Consider the following 25,518-nt stretch of genomic DNA (forward strand, 5'->3'; position numbering starts at 1 on the left):
ACAAACTAGATCTCTATTTTTATACTATAGTAGGCCTATTGGCTAATAGCTATAAGAAATAAGCAACAATCACCCTCATTAATAAAGAATAATAATTATATTTTCTATACGTGTGGAGAAAATACTAATTATGCTGAAAACAGCAAATGGACTGAATGATTACAATAAACTCAATGGTAAAGAAATGACACTAGTTATCTCTTTACAGTTTGGATGGTTATGAACTGTGATCTTTTTACAGTGTATCTTCATCATCATCATCACAGTCCAGCACCTTGCTTTCATTCCCACAGTTCACAAAATGAATATTTACTGTCGCAATAGCAACAGGTGCCGGTTTAATAGTTAACGTTAGCTTTGCCTACATATTAACAGTGAACAATAAAATTGCAATACGTAATTTCTTAACAAAACAAGTATCAACACCAACAGCCATACTATCAAAGACCTTAACCAGGTCATCTCACTTCATATCTTACAACCTTTAACCTTTCTATGTTACTTGTCGCTGATTATTTGGGGGGGAAAAACGATACATAGAAGACTACGTGCTCTTACTTTGAAAAGCGGAAATGGCGTTATCGACAGATGATCACATGTTTTCCCGAAAGTGGCCAAGTGATACAAGTCAATTTGTTTTATCTGTTAGTTTGATTTTTCATCTGTTACCACAAATAATATTGAAATAAATCTACCTCCATATAATGAAAGTAGAACAAGCAGTCAAAGTTCTCATTCATTTATTTATTCAAAATTTCAGAAGAAAAAGAAAATACAAGAAATTCTCAGATACACATTTGGAAGATGGCATGTCAAAAAATACACCATCTCAGCTATAGGTGTGAAAAAACTTTGAGGCCTCAGATACAGAGTTTGAAAGAAGACAGAGTCTAGTGAAGGTTTTTGATTATTTCTTTCCCCAATCAGGTAATGAACACACAGATCTTGTGAAAGTATTATAATAAGATAATAGTAGTAGACCAAGGCCCCCTCAGAAGATATAGGAATGCAAATCATAAAAACAGAGGCATGATCATGATAAACCTCAAACTTATTATTGCAGTTTGAATGTACTGACGCATTCCTCCATAAACCTGAGGTTTGCATGAAGAACATTCTGAAGAATTAACATTATAAATGACTACGTTGAATGTGTTCTAGTTAGTGACTGTGTATTTACGCTGGAAATCTGGTAATGCAAAAAAATAGCAACTAGTGTGAAGCTGTAAACTTAGGCCTATCTTTTTTTTTTTTCTAATCATGTTGTTTACTCTTCACCATGTCTACCCGTAATCTATGCAACATCCCTGTCCTATATACTGTATGTCCACGTGCTTGTTTAAATGCTGTAGTTTGCGACAGGTTTGTGATCTAATGGTAACCAGTAATTCAACAGCAATTCACCTCACAACAGGTCAATGTAATGTCTACTACCAGTACTGAAAAGCTGAAATATATAAGAAATATTTTACCATTACATACATCCAAACTGGAAAAAAAAAACATTAATGCACAGATATGTTAAGTAACTACACAAGATGTTTGCTTGTCAGTGGTGATTTCTGTACCAATGTAATAATTCAGCAGCAGTCGCACTGTTTTTCAACCAAAAGATTGTTCACTCTTTGATTGTTATTCTCTTCAATCTTGCACAGATAAAATGCGTAAGAAGAACCTAGATTGAGCACCCAGATTTCACATTAGAAATTACCCAGTGGCCTGTTCATAATACCATTTTTTATTGCTTTTGGGTATTCATCTCAGCACAGATGTTCTAATTATTTTACACCTCTGGCTCAGAAGCCCTTGCACTGAGACAACGTTCGACACGTAGCCACTGTGAGTAAAAAGTAGAACTGAGGTTTTTACGTGAAGCTTTGAGATGTAAAAGCTCCGTTGCCACCTTTACACTCAACACTTGCTGACAGTATAAGATCCACTGAGGCGACAGTATTTTGAACCAGCAGCATAACTGTGAGTAGCAGTACAACAGGCCAGAAAAAGGTGTGTAGAGTTTAAAATCACTAAGAGATTCACCCTGATGATAGTGGAAATGAGCACTAGAGCTAGAAGGTCATAGCATTCAGCAGGTAGACAGGGGAGATAATGGCGTTTACATAGCCATAAAGAGGGGTAAAAAAAAAACAAAAAAAAAACAATCAAATCTAATAATCTTATTGACAAGAACAAAGTTTCGTCTGCTGCTTTGACTAAACATTGACAGACAAACTGTTGATGTTGTTCATTTAAGCCTGAAGGTAGAAACATGTAGGAGGTGGAGTTGCTGCTATCTCTATAAAGGTTTTGTGTAGAAAGTACAGAAATATCTTTGTTACATTCACAGTACAGATCCATATTTATTACTCAATGTATTTTTTTTTTTTGAGAGTGTGATCTGGATGTTTGGAATAAACTAAAGTTGATGAAAATGTGGAGTTGTGCTGTAACCTGCATTATTACAGGCTGCAGGGGAACAGCAGATACATTTATTTACTTTTAATTGGAGGTCAATAAAACTTTTCCCTTTTTAAATATTCCTCATGGTAACTGTTTAGACTTCTATATAAATTAATTTTAGATGATAAAAGGTTTCTGTCTGTTGAGGATTTAAGGTTGTGACAATAGGTTTGGAGTCAGAGGAGATGGAATGTCTGATGTTGATGCCCCGGCCTCGTGTCTTATCACATGCTGTACTGCACCTGCTCTAAGCCTTATAACACTGTAAACCCAGTTGAATTAGCGTGTAGGCTGACTTAATTGAGTTATATTTCAATAGATAATGCAACAACAAATTGAATTTATTGGAGGCCACAGCACACAGTCCTTTTTTCTTTTGTATGCTCAGAGGAATAAATGTACTTTACGTAAACCACTGGGCCAGAAATTGGTGGACTGAACCTACAGCACCTAAATTCCATCTCCTGTCCTAGTTTGCTTTATGAGGTTTGTCTAGATCCCTGTGGGTTTTATCCAGGTGATGAGGTTTCTATATAAACTAATGAGAAAGAGTGAGATGTACTTGTTTTCCATACGCTTACATATATTTAAAAAGAGTGAGGTAGATATATACTTGAAGGAAAAAAAAGTTGTTTTTTTAAGTCCCCCAGTCATGACACCAAAGAAAATACATACAAAAAAATCCAACTTTATACTGAATCATGGGGCATTTATACAGTGATTTAAACTGATATCACAAAAGGAAAATAAAAAAAATAAATAAATAACACTCCTACAGAAAAAAAAAACTTCAAAGAGGGAAAGAAAATCACCAGGCAATATTTCTAAAAGATGAGAAGAAATCCTTCAAAACACTTTCACTATTCAGCCTCCATTTTAAGACCTTTTCCATTCATTACATTGAAATGTGTTCCCTTCCCTGGACTTTAACCCATCCTTTATTTGGTTTTCAGAAGCTGTGATTATGAAGACAAACAATAAGACCTGTTCTCACTTTGAAGAAGTAACATTAACAGAAGTGACGTTGTATTGCGCTTGTTGAAGTAATAAAAAAAAAGAATTTAAAAAAGGGAGGAGGGGGGATGGGCAGATTTTGAATGACTGAACGATGGTTGGCATAATTAAGGCAAACAAGACACAACCCAATTAGCCCTATTAATCTGAGAAGAGGCAGGAAATGGATGGGTTAAAATACCAGATCTAGTATAAAGCAAATATCTTGTATACCGGAACAAATCCGACTTTAAAAAGGAGGCACCAGGGGGAAAACGGGTACAGTTTGTCGTAGAGGTCAGTGAGGGGCCAGAGGGAAGGAAAGCGGGCACTATTGGACTCAACAAAACATGATGATGGCGCATGGAGGGTAGGGTGGGGTGGGGTGGGGTGGGGTGGGGCGGGGGGTTTACAAGGTTAGACAAGTAGAGGACGATCATGAGAATGTGTGGAGAAAGCAAAGCCTTTACTTTGACCTGAGATTGAGTCGCACCTAGAGGGCAATGCTAGGCGCAGTGCGAGACAACAAGTACAAAAAGGGTGCAGAAAGTACACGCTCACACATCGAGCTAAGGTGTCCATTCCAAATAATAAAATTAATGATAATATTAATAATAATGATAATGATAATAATAATAATATTAATAATAATAATAATAATAATAATAATAATAATAATATAGACATCCACAAAACAAATACAGAAGAAACATTTCATAACAATAAAAGGCAATGAACAAAATGTAGTGTTACAGAAAAACCTTTTGGGGTAACAGAAAAAAAAAGTTTTTATATCTAAATCATCTTATTTTTTGTAGTTTTATTTTCATTTTATTTTTTTAAACAGAGTTTGAAGATATAAGAAATGGACTGTAGTGGAGACCATAAAATACCAAACCTGAAGGATTCCTTTATATATAACATCCAAAAGAGAAAAAGAATAAAATAGCAGCTTTGTTCTGTACAGACATAGAGGCAAACATTTTGAACCGTAAAAAGGTTTAAAAAAGTGACAAAATCAATGATGTGTATAAAAACGATCCTGCAGTCTAAAATACAACTGTAAGACCTTTATATGTGTTCGAAATGTAGAGAAACTAATGACTATTCTAAAAGAGACCTGTTGTGACTTAAAAGTTGTCTCTAGGCTACTAAAATCTTTACCGATCCAACACCTTCTCATTTTCTGTCTCAGGTCTCAGACTCAGTTTGTTTGTTGTGATGTTTTTGGTGCCATTTAAATTGAATAGCAGTTATCACCTCCCACATGAAATGCACACTTTAAAAAAATGTCAGATAAGGTTTGAGTAAATGAAAGTGGAGGCAGAGTCGTATCCCTTGATTGTGAAGTTCAGTGTTTTGCAGTGTGGGACTTCTGATGCTTTGATGTTTTGTTTCTATTTTTTTTTTCCTTTTCTTTTTTTTTTTTTATTAAAACAAAGACAGACCGAGGCTGTGATTCAGAGTTGGCTGACTCAAGTCACATGTGTGTACTTCCCTCAGATGTTCAAAAGATGACAGAAATGAAGGGATAAAGTTATTCTTAGATCTGAAGGGATTCGGGTGGTGCAACAGAAAATGTTGGTAAGCCCATCATCAGCAACAGCATGCAGGTTTTTCTAATGTAATTATATGAAAAATAGGGGGCCGCAAAGAATGATTATTTTCATTATCAGTTAATCTTCCAATGATGACCAACTGACCGACTGTCACAAACCCAAATATGACCAGTTTACTATGACACTGGACAAAAGCAGCAGATCCTCACGTTTGAGGAGCTGGAACCAATGAGACTTTGAAATGTTTCAAAAAGTAATTTATCCCTCTAAAAAAATCTTGTTGCCATCATGGTAATGCTAGTGGTTACTTATTATTATCAATTATTTAAGATTTCATACTGATATTGTTGTCCATTGAGTGAAAGAACATCAACAAAATTTTATTAAAGATGCCTTTGCTTACATTTCAAATCGTGAATGAAATAAACTCAGCCTTGATTTTATACTCTGTTTGCAATTCACTTATTTTAGTGTTTCTCCTCACAAGCTTGTTACATTTATTCCACCCCCGCTGCAGACGCTGCATATTCTGAGAAAACTTTGACTGCAGGTGTGAATGCAGCACATCTCAACAGTAACACTGTATTCTGTCCTGTTATCACCCCCCCCCACACCCACACAGCTGCTGCTGGAGCAGTTACTGCTAAAGATAAGCATGAAGTCTGAACACCACCAAACAATTTTGGTATTGTTTCCCAGAGAAACCTATCTCAACTCTGAATCACAGCCTTAAACAAGAAGGGAGACCTGTATGAAATTGCAGAAAAAGCTCGATTTGGCAACATTTTGGTAGATACACAATAGGCCCTCCTCTTCCATTTCGACCCACTCCTGACAGGATCTACACCCACAGAAATATCAACAGGAAAATGAAACAATTATCTTAGTCCAAACTTTCTAATTGAGGCATCCTCACGTGGCATGAGCCAATCTGCTCATGGAAACAAAGTCATTTTGATGGAAAGTCATTTTAGAAATGGAGTTATACCATATTATAGAGAGAGAATCATGTGTTTGTATAAATACACACTCGGATATCCACAACATCCTCTCTGAAATCATCAGGGAAAAAAGTGCTCCTCTGTTGGATTTGCTGGCAGATATGCTAAAAAATGATTTTCTTTATGTCTAAATCTGTAAGTCAGGATACATGCCTGTATTGTTTGAAGGACTTAGGTAACAATGACTGAAATACAGGCTGCACAGGAAGGAGTTCCCCAGTGTCGAGTCTGAGCCACCAAACTCCAAATGCTTTAGCAGGTTTCTGTTTAAGTTTTTAGAGTTTAAGTTTGACCTTAAAGGAGTGGAGAGACCATCTACTGGCACACAGTAGAAGAAAGTCATTCCTTACCTCATCCATCCCTCCTTAAGAGATGGAGGAGAGGTTTGTGTTACCCTGTGTAAGAGGAGGAGGAGGGGCTGGTCTGATATCAGCAGGCCGACGACTGGGGCAGTGGTAACGCCCGTTCGTTCTTTCTGCCCCCATTCATGTGTGCATAGGGTTGTATCTCGTCAAAGTTGGGCCGCAGCACCACCACAGGCCCGTTGGCCGAAACATGTCCTGAGTGCTTGTCCAAGGGTTGGCCTGGAGACGCCAAGGCTGAGGCGACCGTGCCCGGGGATGAGGGAGACATAGGTCCCAGTAATGGAGTACTCGGGCCTTGCATGGGGGATAACTGCTGGGTAGAAGGAGGCGGCGTGCCTCCTGTACACCCCGAAGAGGGGGCGGCAGCAGCTGAGGGCTGCCTGGCGGATGCAGGGTCCAGTGGAATGTTCTCCATGTTTTCTACCTCCATGTCCAACTCCTCGGTGTCCGGCGGCTTGTTCTCCTCACTGTAGAAGAAGCTCATTTCCCTGAAGGGAGGATCCAGTTCATCTTTGATGCTGCTGATGATCTCCAGGAAGGACGGACGCATCTTGGGGTTATATTGCCAGCACATCCTCATCAGCTCAAACCTAAAAGTGACGTACAGTAGATAACAGGGTTAGTAATGTACAGTGGAGTCTTCATTTTGAAGTTTTTTGTTACGAAAGCATAGGTTTATTCAAGTCTAATATAATACTCACATATATTTCATACTATGACTTAAGATCACACCTTTAGAAGATACCAACTTAACTTAACATAGACTGCTGAACATTGGCTGAACATAATGAGAACTGTGGATTTTGTCCCCCATCTCTTACAGTGTAATTGTGCTAGGAACCGGAGTATTGTCGAAAATGTGACCCTAACCTTGAGTGGGAGGATTACATGTTTCTCACCAGCAGGTGGCAGAAAACACTGATGTTTAAGCCCATCTCTACAACTCAAGTTTACTAGACTGATCTTTAAGAACAAATTATGTAGACAGTACATTACAATACTACAGCAAATTTTTAAACAAATGCTTTCATCCTTTTCCCTGTTTTCTTTTTGTACATTCACTCTGTGCCTTTCACGACAGTAAACAAAATGCTACATCCAGGTAAACAGGCTCAAACACTCGCATTATGTTTAATATACCTAAGTTACTGGGTGTGAATGTAATTTTTAGCCCATTTTTGCGATTTGCTATTTAATTTCATGCCGAGTTTTTAACCATCTTTCTTAATACTGTCCAATGAAATGATTCATTAACTGCAGTTCACTGAAATAGTAGAAAAAGTACAAAGACATGCAGATGTAGTCTAAACTAACAACAATACTTTTAGTTACATACATTTAAAAACTTTTCTTCTTTCTAACAGTTAGATTGAGACATCTGAAATGCAGATATAATATATTTATTGCTACATGACTACACATACAGTAAGATCAGTAATGTAGCATGTACTCAGCAGCACAGTTAATCATATGTAAGGTTACTGTGCCAGGCCAGCAGCCCAGCTTTTGGAATGTCAAAACAACATCATAAAAGGGAGAATTATTACAGTTTTGTGTGGTGCTACGCCACACACCACAACTTCAATTATACACAAACAAGCTAAGAATACTCTCTAAGGCCTGCTGACATAAACACCTCGGTCATCTCTCCTCCACTTTTGCTGTTCCCTCTCCCTTGTTTTCTTTCTCTCCCAGTGGTCTCTTTGGAGTCTACAACAGCCTCTGCAGCTGGGTGCCAGCTCCTCTCCGCACAGAGGAATTATGGGTAGAGCTTTCCTAAGCACGTGCCTCGCTTCGTACTCTGTCGCAGCAGGGGGTGGGGGGTGGGGGGGCTCTGACTTGTTTTTCAGCAGCGCAGCAAGTGTCTTAAATTTGACGTTCAGATGTCCAAACCCAGGCAGCGAAGACCTCCCATGAAAAGACGTGTAATGCTTGGAACCGGGCCGACGCTCCAGAGTAACCTGTCTGCATAGTCCTGCCTGCTGAAAACACTTCCCCCGCCATCTGTTGCTGTGCACGAGGCTTGTTGATGCAAATTTAGAAAACAAACACTGCAGTAAATCCTGACTTCTTGTCAGCATCCTGCCAATCATGGCACACAGACACATGCTATTGCCATTAAGCTCAATTGACTCATATTTGACCTGTCATCAGTGACGTTAGCAACATGTAAAAGCTCAAAGCGGTACATGGGATGTATATGTAGGTACTGTTTAAGAACAACTCGCTATGATCTTTTGCTGGTATAAAGACGGGTTCCTCAAGGTCAAACTCCAACCCCCAACTCTGTTAAGCTTTTTGGTACAATTAGTATCTAAATTCTGTTTTAATGTACTAAATGGTCTTTAACTTGAAGACCAAGATGGCGCCACAGATGGCTGCCTCAGCTCTTCACTATGTTTTTTATCTGTTTAGCTTGATATCTTTGTAACTCTATACGTCTGTAGCTGTATCCTCCTGTAATTGTGTCCCCTAGACTGTCTGTATAGTGAGAGATAATGTGAATTGGAATCAAACCCCCTTGTAAGTGTCAACATACTTCTCTGTCACATCAATAAACTCTGAGCTTTATAAGCGAATATCTAATAGTGACTGTGTCAAAATGGTACTTTTAAGATGAGGTTTGGAGGCAGTCAGGCTTTTTAGAAAACAATTTGCACAGACACAGCCAAAATTTCACCAGCCAAAGAGATGGACAAAAAGTCCTTGAAACACTCTGATAAAAATCAAAAACAGACACACTGTAAGGCCTAGTGTGAGTTCAGAGCAGTCTCCGATCATCTACGGTGGATGTTAATAAAGCTAAACAGGAATGTTTTGCAACAGAACTACAGAGCTTCACACATCCAGCTTCCCCGGTGTGGTGAATCATTTATGTATAATAGCATTGTAAGTGATACTGAACATTCCGCAATAAATCATCACGTTAAATACGATCACAGAGTCTGTGTTTCATTTTCGCCCAACCCTGCGAGAGAGAGAATGCACTTTTGTCTGAGGGAAACTGTAGACAGAAACATGGGAAATCCAATCACTGACCCACAGCTACCTGACCATGGGAAACGCAGTACAAGGAGGAGATGTTCAAAGCTCTCCAAATGTGACTCATCCCTCTGTCTATTATTCTGCCCACTTCCTCCTCTTGTATCCTTCTATTCAGTCTTTGTATGGACTTCTGGCTTCACTACACTTCAGCAATCTTCTGGAAATCTCCATTAAGTCACTACAGCAGAGGCTACCAGTGGCAGAAGCCTGACTTCCCTGTGTGTAGCTCAGATACCCGGAGGCTACCCCACCACCTCTGTAACACAATCCACACACTCCTGTAATCAGGACAAAACAGTCAGGCTGCCATAGAAACCAGAGGTTTGTGTCTGCACAACACTCGGCCCTCTTTCTTTTCTTTTTTTTTTCTGCTTGCACTCTCTTTCTAAGGTGAGGTCAGCCATGGAGAGTGGGAGGGGAGGGAGCAGAATGCCTTCTTATTGAGGTCAGAGAGAGGAGAGGAGAAATGCATATATGCAGCGCTGCATGCTGACAAGAAGAAGGCCATGCTGCGCTTTCTCTTCTCTAACAGCCAGAGTGATTCATTAATGAATTATAAATACATTAATGAATACATTCTGTCCATCTGACTCCCTTTGCTGATGGACAGACACCATCTCCCTACTCATGCCCGTTCTCGGCAGGAGGAATGAAGGGCATCTTTCACACACAGGTCATGGCATCCCTTCTATGGGCCGAGGCCGACGGGTGAGGAGGCTTCTCACTGCCAGCTGACCACTGAGGCTATGTTGTCAACGGGCCGCATTTAACCTGTGACGTTAATGTCAGGCCTCATCTTGGCTCTACCTTAGCACACACACCACATGATATCCCACACACTTAGAACCACAACTTAAAATAAACGCAGGGCAAAATATTAATGGGGCCGAAGGCGTGCAAGGTGGTGGCAGTAGAGGATAAAACAATACATCCTTCGGGGGGTGTTGCAACCTAAACCTGGAAGGCCTGAAATGGGTGGTATTGCACAGTTATTGGTCAAAGATACAAAGAGACTCACAGCATGTCAGGACAGTTGTCAGGTTTGTCCAAGAGTCCTCCCTCCATGACGAAGCGCAGCACTTGCTCGTTGGACATGCCCTGGTAAGGCTGTTCTGCTAAGGTGGCGATCTCCCACAGCACGACACCAAATGACCTGCGACGGGAGATGAGATGACAATTTTATGAAATATATTTACATTTTTTGCCTCTTATCTGATGCTAATTCAGTGCTGCTTACATTGAGTGCAACATCAGAAAAAGTTTTCTAAAAGTGGGATGTGGGTAAAAAAACCCAAGTAGATTAGCTTTTTTTTTTTCATTCCTTCAAAATAAATGTTTTCTTTTAAAAAGGAGCAAACTAGTGTGTCTGACTTTTCCTCTCCTAGAACAAACTTACTGCATCTGTAGGATCAAACTCTCGACTGTAGACTCCCGCAGACAGTCGATCACATTTATTGACTTTACTATTGATAACTTGGCCCTGACCCTTCATTAGATAAAATTCTTTATAATTAAATCAATACATTTTACCTGATGACAGTCTGAGGACCAAACTGTTAATAAAGTGACTGACAGTGTGCAGGAGGTTCTGCGGTTTCTTCACTTTCCCTCTTATTAAAAATCATTTACACAATACCTTCCATTACTGCCAACCATCTTTCAACCATCTCTCAAGCAGCCAGTTGGATCTTTTTGCTTCACTAAAAACCCACTTACTTGCTTGAGTTAGGTTTTATCCTTTCTTTTATTGTTGTAAATTCTATTTTTGAAGTTACCATAGTTGTGTGGTAACGCAACTTTGAGTGCAGACTGAATTTGTAGTCTGTACCTGATTTGTAGTTAATGGGCAAAGAAACAGCAAAAAAACAAGCAGAATATCTAGCTGCACTAAACAACATTTTTAGACCAACATTGTGTTAAATTACTGTGTATTGTGAGAGGTGATGCCCAGAGAGAACTATCTACCTGACTCTGCAGTTCTCTACAGGTCTGAAGGTGAGGTGATATTATTTCATTGTTGTGATTACAGATTGTTTTTCTGTTCCTGAGTGGCCTAAAAAACTATCACTGCAGCTTTAAGATACAATTTATGTAAATAGTGTTTCTCAAATTGTGTACTAAAAATATCATTATATTAAAATGTAATGTGTAATGTTCAGATTGCTGTGGATTTCTGTCCCAAAGTACCAAAAAAACTGACTAATGCTGATTTAAATGCTGCACCTTTAAATTCCTCCATCATCAAGTGTAAAAGTAAGCTGTTTAATTAATTGCAATGATTTTTTTTTTGCATATTGTTCAGCCCTAGAGCAAGTGTAACCTGTCAACATTTACTGAGTTGGAAATGTTGGCAGGCAATATAAGAAAACCACCACTGAGCAGATACTTCTCTACATCACGTTAAACCTAAAACCTGTCAGCCTAATGATTAAGAAGGCAAATGTAAGAAAGAATGTAAGGTATGTATCAGCGTACCGCTCAGTGGATCACAATGATTTCATCAATTCAGGACAAGCTTAAGTATAAAGTATTTACAGTAAACATTACCTCAGTCTGACCTCAAGCTACCTTGCACTGAGACAACCATGAAAATATTCAAGACAAAAAAAATCTTAACTTGGCTAACAAGGACCACAATATTTGCTCGCTCTTGCTAATCATATTTTCACCACTGGCACGAGTTCTGAGAGCGCAGTCGATAGTCTTTAAAACAGCCTTGTTACAACACTGCATATAACTCGCTGAAACTGTCTTGCGCTGACAGATGAAGCCACAGTCGGACAGCTTTTCTTGATCAACAAAATAAAAGTCACCTACTCATGGAGTCCTAGGGAGCCCGGAATTGGGTTCATCTTACACTAAACTTCATCTGTACGACATCAAAGAGAAAGATAATAGTAAGCGAATGTGGAGGTGGGTTTGTGCTGGCACTGAAACCTCTCATTTGAGAACATCTGGAGCAGTTTAAGCCCACTCTTAGGGACTGGCCCGTGGGACACGGAATTGGGAAACAAAAAACTTGCAAGGGAGCTGGTAAACAGTTGTATGTCTCTAGAACAATATCATTCCTGAGATTTCACCAAAGGCTGGAATACAAAAGGTGTCAGGAAAAAAAACAACAAAAAAAACAGAAGGATCTTGTTCTATACTTTCTGTCATGGAGAGAGGAATGTCCAGAGAACCAGCTGGAAACCAAAGGATTTTGATGGTTTTGTCATGACAGGAAATGCATGTTCAAACTATTAAGTAAAAAATGGCTGTGAAGTGATCTGTCTGCTTTTAAAGTTTTGACTCCACAGCATGAACTGTTTTAAAATCTCCACATGCTCAGAGACACACAATATGCAGACATTTCTGGAATATTTTGCAAGCCCCCAGGATTAAGGCAGGGTTTATACATGTATAATACAGGCTTTTTTTGTGTGTGTGTGTTTGCGTGCGTGCGTGCGTGCGTGTGTACGTGCGTGTGTGTGTATAAGAGAGTGATGTGTTCTCATACCAGACATCAGACATTGTAGTGAACACGCCATCTTTCAGCGACTCTGGAGACATCCAGCGGACAGGCAGCAAGCCCTTCCCTCCCTTTCGGTAGTAATCCGTCTCATAAATATCTCTGGTCATGCCAAAATCTGAAGAAAAAAAATGAAAACAGAGGTTGGGGAAGCCACTGAATATCACTCATTCTGTGTGGGAGAGGAAGCTCCAGAGAGCTCATCCATTCCCCTCACCTCCTCCCTCCCTCCCTCCTTCCCTCTGTCCATCTACATTAAGACTCCACTGCTTCAGGCACTCACTGAAATCCTTACACTTATTTTTGAGGCCAGCAGAGTGGGTTCAGCATTGAGCAACCAAGGGAGGCTGAAGGCATCGTATTAAATTGACTTACCTCCAATCTTCACAGTGAAGTCCTCTGCTACCATGCAGTTCCTGGCAGCCAGATCTCTGTGGACAAATTTGTTGGCATTTAGGTACGCCATGCCATCAGCAATTTCCCCTGCCATCTGGATCATCTTTTTGAGCGGGGGTAGGACCTGGCTGGTGGCATTCTGCGGCAGAGCGAGAGGAGATGAGGTGAGAGGGTAAAGAGCACAATAGAGCACTGTTCATTCTGTCTTCATGTCAGGTTTCTCTCCTCACAGCAGATCAGCACTACAAACTGAGGGATAGATGCTGTGTGTGGAAATGTAGAAGAAAGACATAACAAAGAGGGACAGGTGTGTGTGTGTGTGTGTGTGTGTGTGTGTGTGTGTGTGTGTGTGTGAGAGTGTGTGTGTGTGTGAGAGTGTAGGAAAATCTTCTTACTTCTTTGCGCAGAGAGCGCAGGTGGCTCTTGAGATCACCACGTGTCATCAGCTCCATAATCACCAAGGTTGGCTGTCCCTGCGAGACGACGCCCAGCAGCCGCACCTGCACCAATGACAATACAGCACAAGTCAGGTGGGACAAGTCAAAAGTTGCATCCCAAATCCATACTACAACCTAATTCAAAACAGGTTTTTAGAGCAAGTTTCCTTACAGCAGATTACTACAAAGATTAGTATATAGTATATACACGTAGTATATATCCTACTGTATAAAATGAGTGGCATATAAGGTAGAGTAGGTAGTCTACTCTACATTCCCGCAGAAGCAAAAAATCGTTCCAGCTGCTTATATTTCGTATCTCAGATCTGTATTAGAAAAATCAAAGTTTCTCTTTAACTTGCTTTGAAGATTGTGAAAAAAAAAAAAAAAAAAAATCCATTCCCTTTTAAAATTATTCAAATTGAATTTAATAATTGAGTGTTTGGTTTTTTGGCAGCCAGACTTGATAAAAAGGTTGTAACAGCAGCTTTCCAAAGAGAAAATCTTGAACACATGCGTTTAACGTAGTTAATGAGGCTTTGGTCATGCTGATGAGAGAAATGTACACAATCTCCAGGAGGCTGCACCCTGCCTCGGGCTGTAAAGACAACCGCAGCGTACTCACAGCGCTCGTGACATGCTGACCTCTTTCTACTTCTGCGCAGATTAATTAGGAAATCATAATAATCAAAAGCACTGTCTTGGAACTGGGTTCAATATATCAAGGTGCTGGTTTATTTTTAGCCATATTGTGCATTTAAATCAGGCTTTTTCTCTCTCAGGTGCCTGATGGTGACCATTTTAGGACGTGTCCCTCGTACCACATGGTGACAGTTGAACTCCTTCATGACAGAGGCCTCGTTCAAAAACTCAATGCGCTCCCTCATGCTGGCGGACTCATTGACCGTCTTGATAGCCACTCGCGTCTCAGGTTCGTCCTTGACCACCCCCTTGGCGATGCCTTCGTACACCATGCCGAAGGAGCCCTGGCCCAGCTCTCTGTGCATAGTGATCTTCTCCCTGGCCACCTCCCACTCATCCGGGACGTACACTGGCACGACAACAGCAGACAGCGGGTCAACACCACATACCCATACCGAAATATAAGAGTGAAAATTTGAGAAGATATTCGATATTCTTACTCTCAGCAGCACTGAAGTACTCTGGGTTGACAGATGCATAAAGAACTCCATTTCCCAATCTGTCGCTATTCCTGTTAACACAAACACAGCTCAGTTAGCCAGCAGGCGGCTCCGATTGTAAAAATGATATGTAATACTCCATAGGAAGTCTACTCTTTACCACAGGGGAATGTTAATGAAAACAACAACTATTAACTATAATTAACATTGCTCTGGTTGTTAAGTTTCATGAGCAGAGTGAGGTAGAACAGCATAATTGAGCAGCATTGTCTGGCAATGTGGAAAGCATGTTCACGAAGACACTTGCCTCTTTTTGTTGACAAAGAAGAGAATCGTGGTGAGGCTGGCGATGAAAACTGTCACTATGATGGGAATTATGATGACCAAATAAAACGCAACACCATCGTCTCCTGTCAGACAGAACAGAGAAATTAAAAGTGATTAGCAATGACTGAAGGTGTCATGTCTTATCTAGCTTTAAAATCAGTAAAGGAAGCGTTGCCTTACGTTTGGGCGGAGGCACGTAGAAGGACACGCTCTCCGTCCAGGAGCCATTCCCTGCTAGAGAAGTGGCGCGCACACGGGCAGAGTAGTTTCCGGAGCCCAGGTTGGTCAGCCGAGCTCCTTTGTGCTCGCGGTACTGCTGGCGCGACACACACTCGTGTTTCTCAGGCTGAAAGAAAATAAACATGTTGTGGTTACTGTTTGAAGGTCAAGGTCAAGTGAGGGGAGTAAAAGGGGAGTTTAACAAGTTACTGGTCACTTGTGACAGATATTTCTGTCTTGGGAACTGACATTTATGACTTTTAAAGTGTTCTGCTTATTGTTTCTTCACTTGAATGTTTGTTGTTCATTGTGATGTATGTTTAACACCACACGACATGACATGTTTCTCTGTGCTCACATTAAATCTGAGTTTAAGACGTGTTCATATGAATTGGATTTTGTGACATCACAACTAGTTTAAACACAAATTGATTATTCCAAATAGTATGTTTACTATATATATACATAATAAGTAACTATATTCTTATACTTCTTAAAATATGTCTGGGGGGGATCTTTAATTATACCCAGCCTGGCTCACCTCAGTTCCCAGACGGAACTTGATCTCATACATCAGGATGAGTCCATTGGGCATGATGGGCTCTGGCCAGTGCAGCACCACACAACCCTCAACCTTTTCACTCCTCTCATAGATCACCTTTCCGGGGATGTCATCTGCTTTGACTGGGAAACACACATGCAAGAAAAGGTGTTAGAACACACTGTGCCACTTCTCAATCACAGATTGTATCCAGGCCAGTTTCTCACCTGCAGGTTTGGTCCTGGAGAAGACAAATGCTCCAGCGCTGCACTGCCCCACCTCCTCATTGCAGGCATGGATGTCAATGCGGTAGACTGTGAAGGGACGCAGGTTGGGGATCTCTAAATTTTCTGCTGTGCTCTTGTCTTCCGAGAAGGGGTACTCTTTAATAGGAGGAATGCCATCTGTACTGTTATCCCCGGGGCCAAGGGTGGTGTTCCCCCTACCAGCACCCTCATGAAACAGTGTGTTGTTAGCCACACCAAAAACATCTCTGCGTCGACGGTCTGGAGGTCTGCAATACGGAGGGAAAGTCGATTTAAATACAGTCAGTGCTATTATGACAATACAAGACAAAAAGCTATATTGGAAATCCTATTGTAACAAATAACTCTAGCTTTATAAATCCCAAAAGCATTTTCCACAAAGCTTAGGCATCTTGCTGGACCGGATGGAGTAAGTGAGTGTGTGTGTGTGTGTGTGTGTGTGTGTGTGTGTGTGTGTGCACCATGCATCCAGATGCTGAAAACTACTCCCTGTGGAGCTGTGTAGAAGGATGAGGTCAGACAGATCATAGCGAGGTGGACAGACAGAGAAAGAAAAAAAAAAGTCTGACACGGAGAGATTTTTCTACAGCAAGGAGAAAAAAAAACCTGAAACATTGCTGCTGTCCAGTTTATCCCAATCAACAATGAAAGAGTATAAAAACGAGAAATATGGAGACAAAGAGAGCGAGCAAGAGAGTGAGGGGAAATATGGCTTTTAGCTTCCTGACATCAACATGTTCAGTCATAATGACCACACTGTGGCGAATGGACACATGTTGTCATAATGCGGATGATAAGCTGCGGAGCCGCCTGAAGCTGGACGTCATCATTACTGAGGTAACAGCTGTGACTGTAGCAGCAGCAGAGGCACCTTGCCCAGATACACCTTTAACAGTTACCCGTGAAAGCTGTTGGGTAAGTCAGGTGAGACGGACGGACAAAGACAAGAGTCGTGGCTCTGAGTTGGAAAATGAAAGCTGCATTGACAACAGGTGATGAGCGGTGTGTGGAGTGATAAATCTTTAGGAATTGTTAGGAACAGTACGATGTTTTTTATTACAGCGTACATCGCTCAGCTCAGGAAAAAGAAAAATAAAGCGCAGGATTCATACTGTATACAGGAAATTAGGGCTGAAACGAATTATTATTTTCATTATTGATTAATCTGCCGATTTAGTCCTGAATTGCTTGATTCATTGTTTGGGTTAAGTTTGGTCCAAAAACCCAAAGATATTCAATTTACTATCACACCGGACAAATAAAAGTTGCAAATCCTCACAACTGAGAAGCTCAAAAAGGAGAATGTTTGTCATTTTTGCTTGTAAAAAGAGTCCTACACTGACGCTGATTACTTTTCTGTCACTCAACTACTCCTTTCAGCACTAGCAGGAGTAATAAAATGCTAAACTAAAAGACCTAACTAAGCAAAGCTGAAGTCAAGCATCTTTTGTGTCTGAGCAGACACACACCAACAGGAGGAGTGTACAGACACAGACGGATCCGTGGGAAAGAAGAGTAGCACCGACATGTTAACATTCCTCTCTGGCAGTCACAACTGGTGCGGTACAATCCAAAGTCCAGCACTCAAAAACAGTTACTTCTGACAATATATCAAAAACATATGAAAACTGACGGGAAAGTAGAGACACAGATGCATTCACACTGACTCGTAAACCATGAACTATCCTGTATTGAAGCGACGGGACAGAGGGAGAGACACTGATAGACCTCGCTGAGAGGCCAGATGAAAGAAAAGTTGAGGATCTAAATTTTGTACATGTCATAAGAGCGTTAGGGTTAAGCAGGGCAGTCCTAACACTGTGAGAACGCTCCTCAGCTGACTGAAGCATGACCTTATAACTAGTGAGTTACTACAGTTGGTGTCCTGACCTCACCCGCTAAAAAAAGATCTACCTTTACGCAATGGAATCCAGAAAGGAAAGCCGTGTCTACACATCCAGTCTGTGGCCAGTGGGGCACATTATTAGTGCCTGACCTTAACTGCAGTGACACACAGCAGGCCCACAACAGAATATACTGAAAGATCTCTGGATCTGACAGAAGAAGAGGTAACTGTATGTGTTCATCATGAGTTTCAACAGCAGGGGATTACAGCAAATAAATTTCCCAGTCAGCTGATAACAGGTTTTTGGGTCGTACCACAAGGTCTCCTTAACAGATACTGGCAGCCATCCCCTTTAAGCAGCCACTCTCCTCTGCTCCAGTAAATGAGTCTGCCTTCCGTACTTTCTGTTTGTATTCTCGCACTGATGGGGCTCTTCCCTCATTCATTTAAATTCCAGATGGATTCACTGTACATTTCCTGGCAGCTGTCTTGTTCCAGAAAAAAAAAAAAAAAAAAAAAAAGAAAAAAGAAAAAGGAAACGAGTCTCAGACAAAGAGAGTGTGCGAGGGGAGGAGGAGAGTGGAGTGCCGAGTGGAGAGGGACAGAATGGAAAACATTTCCTCTTCTTTCTGTTTCTGTTTTCACTCGCTCTCTTTCCCCTCACCCCTGGTCTAAACCCTGAACTTTTGAAAAAACCTCCCCGATTTTCGAGGCCTTTCCCTGGAGTGGTTTGTAATAATGCTGGCTCTGTTACAGTGGAGAGTCTGTGCATACACAGGCTGAGCCATTCGCTGCAGGCCTGGGACCTGCCACCCGCCTGTTTCCTAGACAGCTATACTATAACAAATCAACACAGCCAGAGAGCAAGGAGGAGGAGGAGGGGGAGGAGAGGGGCAGATATGAGTTCAATTACAACAGAAAGCTATGTTTTATTATTCTCCCTCCAAAGACATATTGATCCAATTCCACGAGAGCAATGTGAAAGAAGAAAGAGGGGCGCCGTAACGTTGTTTGAATGAATGAACTTTGGAGGCATACAGGCATCATTTAAAAATATGGATTTATAAGATACCTGCTGGGGTCTCTTGGCGAGAAGCAACAAGTGTATCGAAGGTATCCGTTTTTTTTTTTTTATGGTGATACGTTATGGCAGCAGTTCACAAACAAAGATTGTGTGTGACAGGGACAAAGGAGTGTGGGAGGGGAAAGGAGCTGTAGTCTTTGAAACAGTTAAACATGCAGAGCCACGAGCAAGTTAAATGATAACACAACACAAATGTCAGTCCCTATTGCGGGGAACAAAAGCCTAAACAGCTACGAGTGTGCAGCCAAACTAGGCCCTTCAGACTCCTTAATCACATCTCTCTCCTGGGTTTGTTTGTGTTGCCTAAATTGCTGCCTGCTAGGTCCTAACATCCCCCGTGCCATCGTTGCCACAGCAACAGAAAGCCGCAAGAGCGCTAAGAAGGCTTTGGATCCTACTCAGCATGTCTCCTCATCTGCACCGCCCAACAAAAGGGCCGAGCCCAGCGGGCCGGCTCAGCCCCCGTCCGGTCCACCGACGGCCCCATGCTCGGGTCCTGTCAAGCTTCACAGAGGAGCCACCTCATTCCTCATTTTGGCAAACAAGTTCAGCTCTTTGATGGCCTTTGAGGCACAGAGCAGGAGCTGTAAACAGTTTAGGGAGATCACTGTGAGGCTGATATTGCATCGCCATCTGCGGCTTACTATACCTCGGCAGGAAGATGGCATTGTGAAGGAAGTTCTCGAAAATCTTTAAAAAGACGCGATCATCCTTCTCCCGATCCTTCTCCTCGGGCGTCTTCTGGCAAGCGCAGCACGGGCCCTTCTCTGCCCCTGCCAGGTCTGACTTGGTGGGCTTGGTGTTCTCTTCCTGGTCTGTGAGCCCCGTCGCTGGGATCCGGACTGGGATCTTCAGCTCTGTTTCAAGGGAAACCAAAAGTGTTAGTGATGGACAGCTTTCTGCATAATCAGAGCCTGCATTTCCTGCTCAGAGTTATTTGTTTCTGTATCACAGGGGTAATGTAACCATTTTGGGTAATACCTTCATTTGCTTTCTTGTCAAGAGTAAGATCAATGCCTGATTGTAAGTACGAAGCTACAGCCAGCAAGTCGTTAGCTAAGGTTAGCACAAGAAAACAGCAAAACAGACTAACAGCTTCATATTTTACATACAGACACCAGAGCAGTATTAATCTTCTCAACTAACTCTCATTAAGAAAGTAAATAAGCATATTTCCCAAAATGTTGAACTGTTCCTTTAGATGACAAGGAGGCAGTGGGAACGCTCGGACAATAAAAAGAGACGCCTTCTGTAATGCAGACCTTTGGAGCAGTAGTTATGTTGGTAGAGCTCCCTGTCCTCAGGCTGCTGCTGCCAGCGGACCAGGTAGTAGGTCAGCTTGCCGTTGGGAAAGACCGGAGGTGACCACTTCACCACCAGCTTAGTCGAGGAGTTGGCAAAAGCGCGGGCGTCTTTAGGCACAGACGGCACTGCAATGATGTCAAAGTCATGTTATATTATATTAAAATATTGCCAATGTGTTCACTTGGTAAACAGCCACAGCACTGGTGTAAACAGACTGATGGTCAGACTTACGTGACGGGCGTGTGCGAATGTAGATAATATCACTCTTTGCGCCACTTATGTGTTTGTCCTCCACCTGCAGGGTGATGGCCTTCACAAAAATAGCATATTGGGTCCACGGCTTGAGGTGCTGCAGACTGACTTTTGGGTCATCGGTTTTATCCTGAGGAAAATCCACATCCACCATGTGCCAGCTGTTTGACCCACAGCCATCCTGGCCGTCAAACTCTGTGATGTTCTGGAAAGGGCTGGTAAAGACACAAAACATGGCCAATATTTACAAAACGACCAACATTTGCAGAAAGAAAAAAAATTACATCCACTTATATCATAAGGTTTTGTTAGTATGAAAGTAAAAAACATTTTAGGACACGTTTGAAGATTCATCTATCAACAGTCAAAAAAGCCTGTTTACAAATGGTGCGTATCCCATTACTGCTGACCATTTTCCAAAGCACACCATACAGTTTTTCAATGGCCAAACATTTTTCTTTCACCTCAATAAGAAAATCTGATCTCAAACAATAAGAAGATATTTGGCTGGACACATTCTTCTATAGACCATCTGAAATCAAAGTGGCTCAGAGTGACATGTCCTAATTGTTTTCAATGTTGAGTTAATTTTATCATATGACAGAGTGTTACAGAGGATAATGAGTTGTTTGTCTTCAGAGATACTCACGACTCCTTGTAGTAGACTATGAAGCTGATAAGGTCTCCGTAGTCTGGCGGCCTGTAGCGCTCCCATGTCAGGTTGATCATATGGCTTAATGTGTCGTTATACTTAAATGTCAAGGTATGGCTTTCACCTGTTTTGACAGAAGGGGACCCTCAATGAGACATACAGTATATACATTTCATGGTAGCTCTTTTAATGTCACAACACAAATATTGGTCAATCAATTCAATCAATGAGTATACTTACAGCTGGCTCTTTCACCGTTGTTACGGAAATCACCCTGCTCTGGCTTCACAGTTATTCCCGTCTTATCCCACATCGTGCGGATCTCAGACATGCAGAGTTTGGGGTTCAGACGAAAGAAGAGACGTCCAGCCCGAATAGTCAGGTTGTGCTGACTCCAGTCCCACAGGTACTGCAAGTGCTGGTTGTTGATGGCGGAGAACGAATACATGCTGATAATGGAAGGAGATAAAGAGTAGGTTACAACCATCATACATATTTTCCTTTATTGTTTTCGTGAACATGTTTCATGTTTCAAGCTGAAGTTGTCAGAAATGTGGTTAAAAGGAGTTTTTTTTGCCACCTGGTGGCAGCATTAAGCACTAACAGACACTGATATCAATGAGCAAAGGTTTATGCGCCTGTCTGACAATGAGACTGGGTTTCAACAGAGGAGGAAATGAAACAGAAACACTGTCTTGCTAGCACTCTGAGCTCTTGCTGGCCAAGTAACGCAGCAGAACACCTCCAGAGCGAGGGGAATGTCTGCCATCCTCAACAGCATTCCTCTGAGTGAAACTTTACCCTGGGAGAAACGACAACAAGAAGAGCAACAGGCTTTCCCATGACCCCTTTGGTCATTACCAAAAAACTTTCCCTCATGTCTAAGATGATGGACCTGAGACTTTCCATGCAGATTAGTGGGCACACTCACTTATCTGGCATGTCAGCATGACTTTATTAATCATTTTTAAATAGTATTGCAATAACTGAAAACAGTGTTGCTTGACACAAAATCTAGTAAATTATATTTAGATATTTCAATTAATGTTAATGTGAACATCCACCATCAAGGGCAGACGCTCATTCAACAAGAAGTCACTCTGACATGTACAGTATGTAACTGCAATGATATGTTGGTGGCAGCTTCCCTGCTAGGCTGAGGTTTGCTCATGTCCTCTCATTCCCTCAGTCACCGCACGCATTCAAAGGCAAGCAAAATAAAATAAAAAATAAAAAAAAGCTGCAGACAAACAGCGCAGACAAGCCATACTTGTCGATGAGTTCCTGCCCATTGATGTAACGCAGGCTCTTGAGGAAGGACAGCGAGCCAAGTGCGTGGGAGTGTCGAATCTTCACATAGCCCGTCACTGTCTGGATCAATCCCATGAAGCTCTCCAGCTCAGACGCTATGTTATCTGGGGACAGGAGATAAACACACACAAACATGCACACACACAGACACAGACACACACAAACACACACACACACAGCCAACCACACAGAAATACATTACAGCATATGAGAAAAACAGCACATGAAAGCCACGTTTAAAAACCCACAAGGACCTCTACTGCTACTGCTAGGACGACCGGACTAGCTCTCAATGCAAATATCCCAATAAGCTTTTATCATATGTGGAGATTAGCTTGTGAGCCACCCTGTCAACTGAGCAAATAAACAGCATTATAGTATAATGTGATAATTGCTTTAGAGTGCAGGGAGCAGATGTAATGTTGATTTTGTGGCCCTCCTGTGCATCCCAGCAGCTTAGACCGCCAGGCTCTCGTACTTTATCTGCCTCAGTAGTCATAATATTTGCAGGGCAGCTGAATGCAACACAGTGTAGTAAAGTGACTATACTGCGTCTGCACAGACTTATTATAGCGTGCTGTACAGCAGACTGTAGCCGAGTTAAATCTTCTGCTGGATAGTGCAAACCAGTTTCAAAGCAGAGAACCACTGGTGTGTTTTATCTGCTTAGTTGTGGCTGACGCATGTTGATGATCTTGGAGTAGTGTCATCTGCTCAGCTAATTTATACTGCAAAATTTTCTGTGCATGCGCTGTTAAAAGTACTGTGCTTCTGCATAGATGCACTCACTTCCACGGCGAATGTTGATGTCCAGATTGCCCTCGATGACAGTGCAGTCCTTCAGGGACTGAGCAGCGTCCACAGAGTCGATGACAAGGGATGTGCACACCTTGTCACACAGGCCATTGCAGGCACTGCATAACATACTGTATGCAGCAGAAGCAGAGGGAAGGCGTGAGCAAGGAGAAAGAGACATGGAAAAATGTTAAGAACAGTCAGAGAATGACTAAAATCTCATGCGAACTTTTCTACCTCACCCTGAAATCATCTGTCCACTCCCCAGTCTCCCAAGCATTCCAAAGGATTCAGGCAAATAAATTCACTGCGTGATACAAGGTCACCTCTCACACGGAGAGTATAATCTTTTATGGGCCCTCATCTGAACTCTGTTTTGTGAGAGAGCGACTCACTGTATTGACCTCAGAGACAAAACAGCAGCGGTATAGCCAAAAAATCTACAGCAGCAGACAGACTGCATGGAAAGTTTGGGAATTGATGAGACAAAACAGGGAGGAAGGCTGCATACAGAGTTGTAAACCAAAGAAAACGGTTAAGGCCTCTTCTTAAAACCTTTGAGTGTTAATCAGTAAAATCTACCAGTTCACTCCTTCTGTTATAAACGTGAATCATTAATAGTCCAACACGCTCTTAACCTGTAGCACTTCCAGCTTCCAGACCTACTTTAAGAAAGGAACGTGTGAAGGGCCGGGTCAGGTGAAGTTCAGCTAAAGGATACTTTATGCAAATGAATTCATTATGCACAAGTACACAGTGAACACAAGCTGCTTTAGTGAGAGAAACCACACATGTATTTACAGAAAGATTAGCCAGGAAATAAATAATACTAAGACCTTTTGCTCCCTCTGTGACGAAGATCAGGTTATGATCCCTTACAAATTAAAATACAGAAAATTAAAGAATACTTCAGCCTTCAGAAATTTTACAGACCTAATGTAAAATGATTCATTTTAAGGAGCGCTTTCTAATATTTTGTACATTCAGTGTGTCACCTGGCATGGCATTTCCACATCAGACCTCAACTAGAAGTGAAGGGTACATCTTTACCGATTAGTCTCATTGCGTGTGAAGCCAGAGGGGCAGTCGGGCATACATTCTCCCCCGTGGATGACAAAGCGAGTGTCACCGGGCAGGTGCACTTGAGAACACAGGTCCATGTTGATGCAGCGCCAGCCCTCAAACTTGTAAGTGCCCGGGGGACAGTCTGGAACACAGCGGTCCTCATGGAAATAGTGGAGGCAGGCGGAGCAGGCCATGTCGTTGTTGGGTTCAGTGCAGCTGCCCAGGCACTGGCTGTGGCAACACTCCCCCTTGTCTGTACAGGCAAGCTTGCAGTGTTCTGGGCATACTGAAGGAGACAGAGAAAGATGGGGGAGAGGTCAGTTTTGGGTGGGTGTAAACAGCCTGCACTGCTGGACACTGTTACAACAAAATCAAGGTCAATAAAGGTCAAAAAGTTACAAAACCAAAGCTGATGTAGCACAGATGGTGATTTAAATGTCTATAAGCGTAGAGTAGCTTCAGAACATGTTACGTGATGAAAAGCAGGCAAGAATTATGAAGTTGTGTTAAACACAGTATGTGTATAAACACTCCCTGAGCACACATGTACACAATCTAATGCAATCCGCTGCAATAGCTCTGCCACATATTCTTCCTATACAAAGCTTCTAATGTTCATCTTTTGTTATAACTTGCTGAAAGATGCTTATTCATCTCTGTTTATTACTGAGGTTGTGGTTGGAGATGGTGTTGCACTGGACTGAATTATACTGAAGTGTGTTTCTAATATTCTTCCTCCCTTCATGTTTGTAAATATGGTGGGCAAAACATCAGAAACATCTCCAGCATAATGAAGTCCAGGTTAATTCGACCGTAAACTACGAGCTCATTAATAAACATGCAGTTAGATTACCACCGCTCTGACAGTGCCACTCAAACACTGAACATTATTATCTTTGTAAAGGTAGGATTTATGGTTGATCTGTTGCATTGGACTGTATTGAATGTT

The 25,518-nt window shown here is 41.7% G+C and overlaps 1 protein-coding gene across 1 annotated transcript in view; it reads right to left on the reverse strand.

Moving 5' to 3' along the window:
• Positions 1-723: 723 nt before the first annotated feature.
• The window catches only part of igf1ra (insulin-like growth factor 1a receptor), an 80,115-nt gene continuing 55,320 nt past the window's right edge, over positions 724-25,518 (reverse strand). Inside the window, exons 3-21 of the mRNA XM_056386711.1 lie at positions 24,555-24,855; positions 23,499-23,635; positions 22,669-22,813; positions 21,639-21,847; positions 21,396-21,522; positions 20,726-20,961; positions 20,452-20,619; positions 19,839-20,046; positions 16,221-16,507; positions 15,994-16,136; positions 15,414-15,579; positions 15,214-15,316; positions 14,907-14,977; positions 14,586-14,815; positions 13,723-13,827; positions 13,307-13,466; positions 12,920-13,049; positions 10,439-10,573; positions 724-6,965 (exon numbers count right to left, since the gene is read on the reverse strand). Of these exons, the coding sequence (XP_056242686.1) occupies positions 6,440-6,965; positions 10,439-10,573; positions 12,920-13,049; positions 13,307-13,466; positions 13,723-13,827; positions 14,586-14,815; positions 14,907-14,977; positions 15,214-15,316; positions 15,414-15,579; positions 15,994-16,136; positions 16,221-16,507; positions 19,839-20,046; positions 20,452-20,619; positions 20,726-20,961; positions 21,396-21,522; positions 21,639-21,847; positions 22,669-22,813; positions 23,499-23,635; positions 24,555-24,855 (3,587 nt within the window). The 3' untranslated portion in view covers positions 724-6,439. The remainder of the gene's footprint in view (positions 6,966-10,438; positions 10,574-12,919; positions 13,050-13,306; positions 13,467-13,722; positions 13,828-14,585; positions 14,816-14,906; positions 14,978-15,213; positions 15,317-15,413; positions 15,580-15,993; positions 16,137-16,220; positions 16,508-19,838; positions 20,047-20,451; positions 20,620-20,725; positions 20,962-21,395; positions 21,523-21,638; positions 21,848-22,668; positions 22,814-23,498; positions 23,636-24,554; positions 24,856-25,518) is intronic.

This window comes from Seriola aureovittata, chromosome 10, assembly GCF_021018895.1.
Source record: "Seriola aureovittata isolate HTS-2021-v1 ecotype China chromosome 10, ASM2101889v1, whole genome shotgun sequence".
Classification (NCBI taxonomy): Eukaryota; Metazoa; Chordata; class Actinopteri; order Carangiformes; family Carangidae; genus Seriola; species Seriola aureovittata.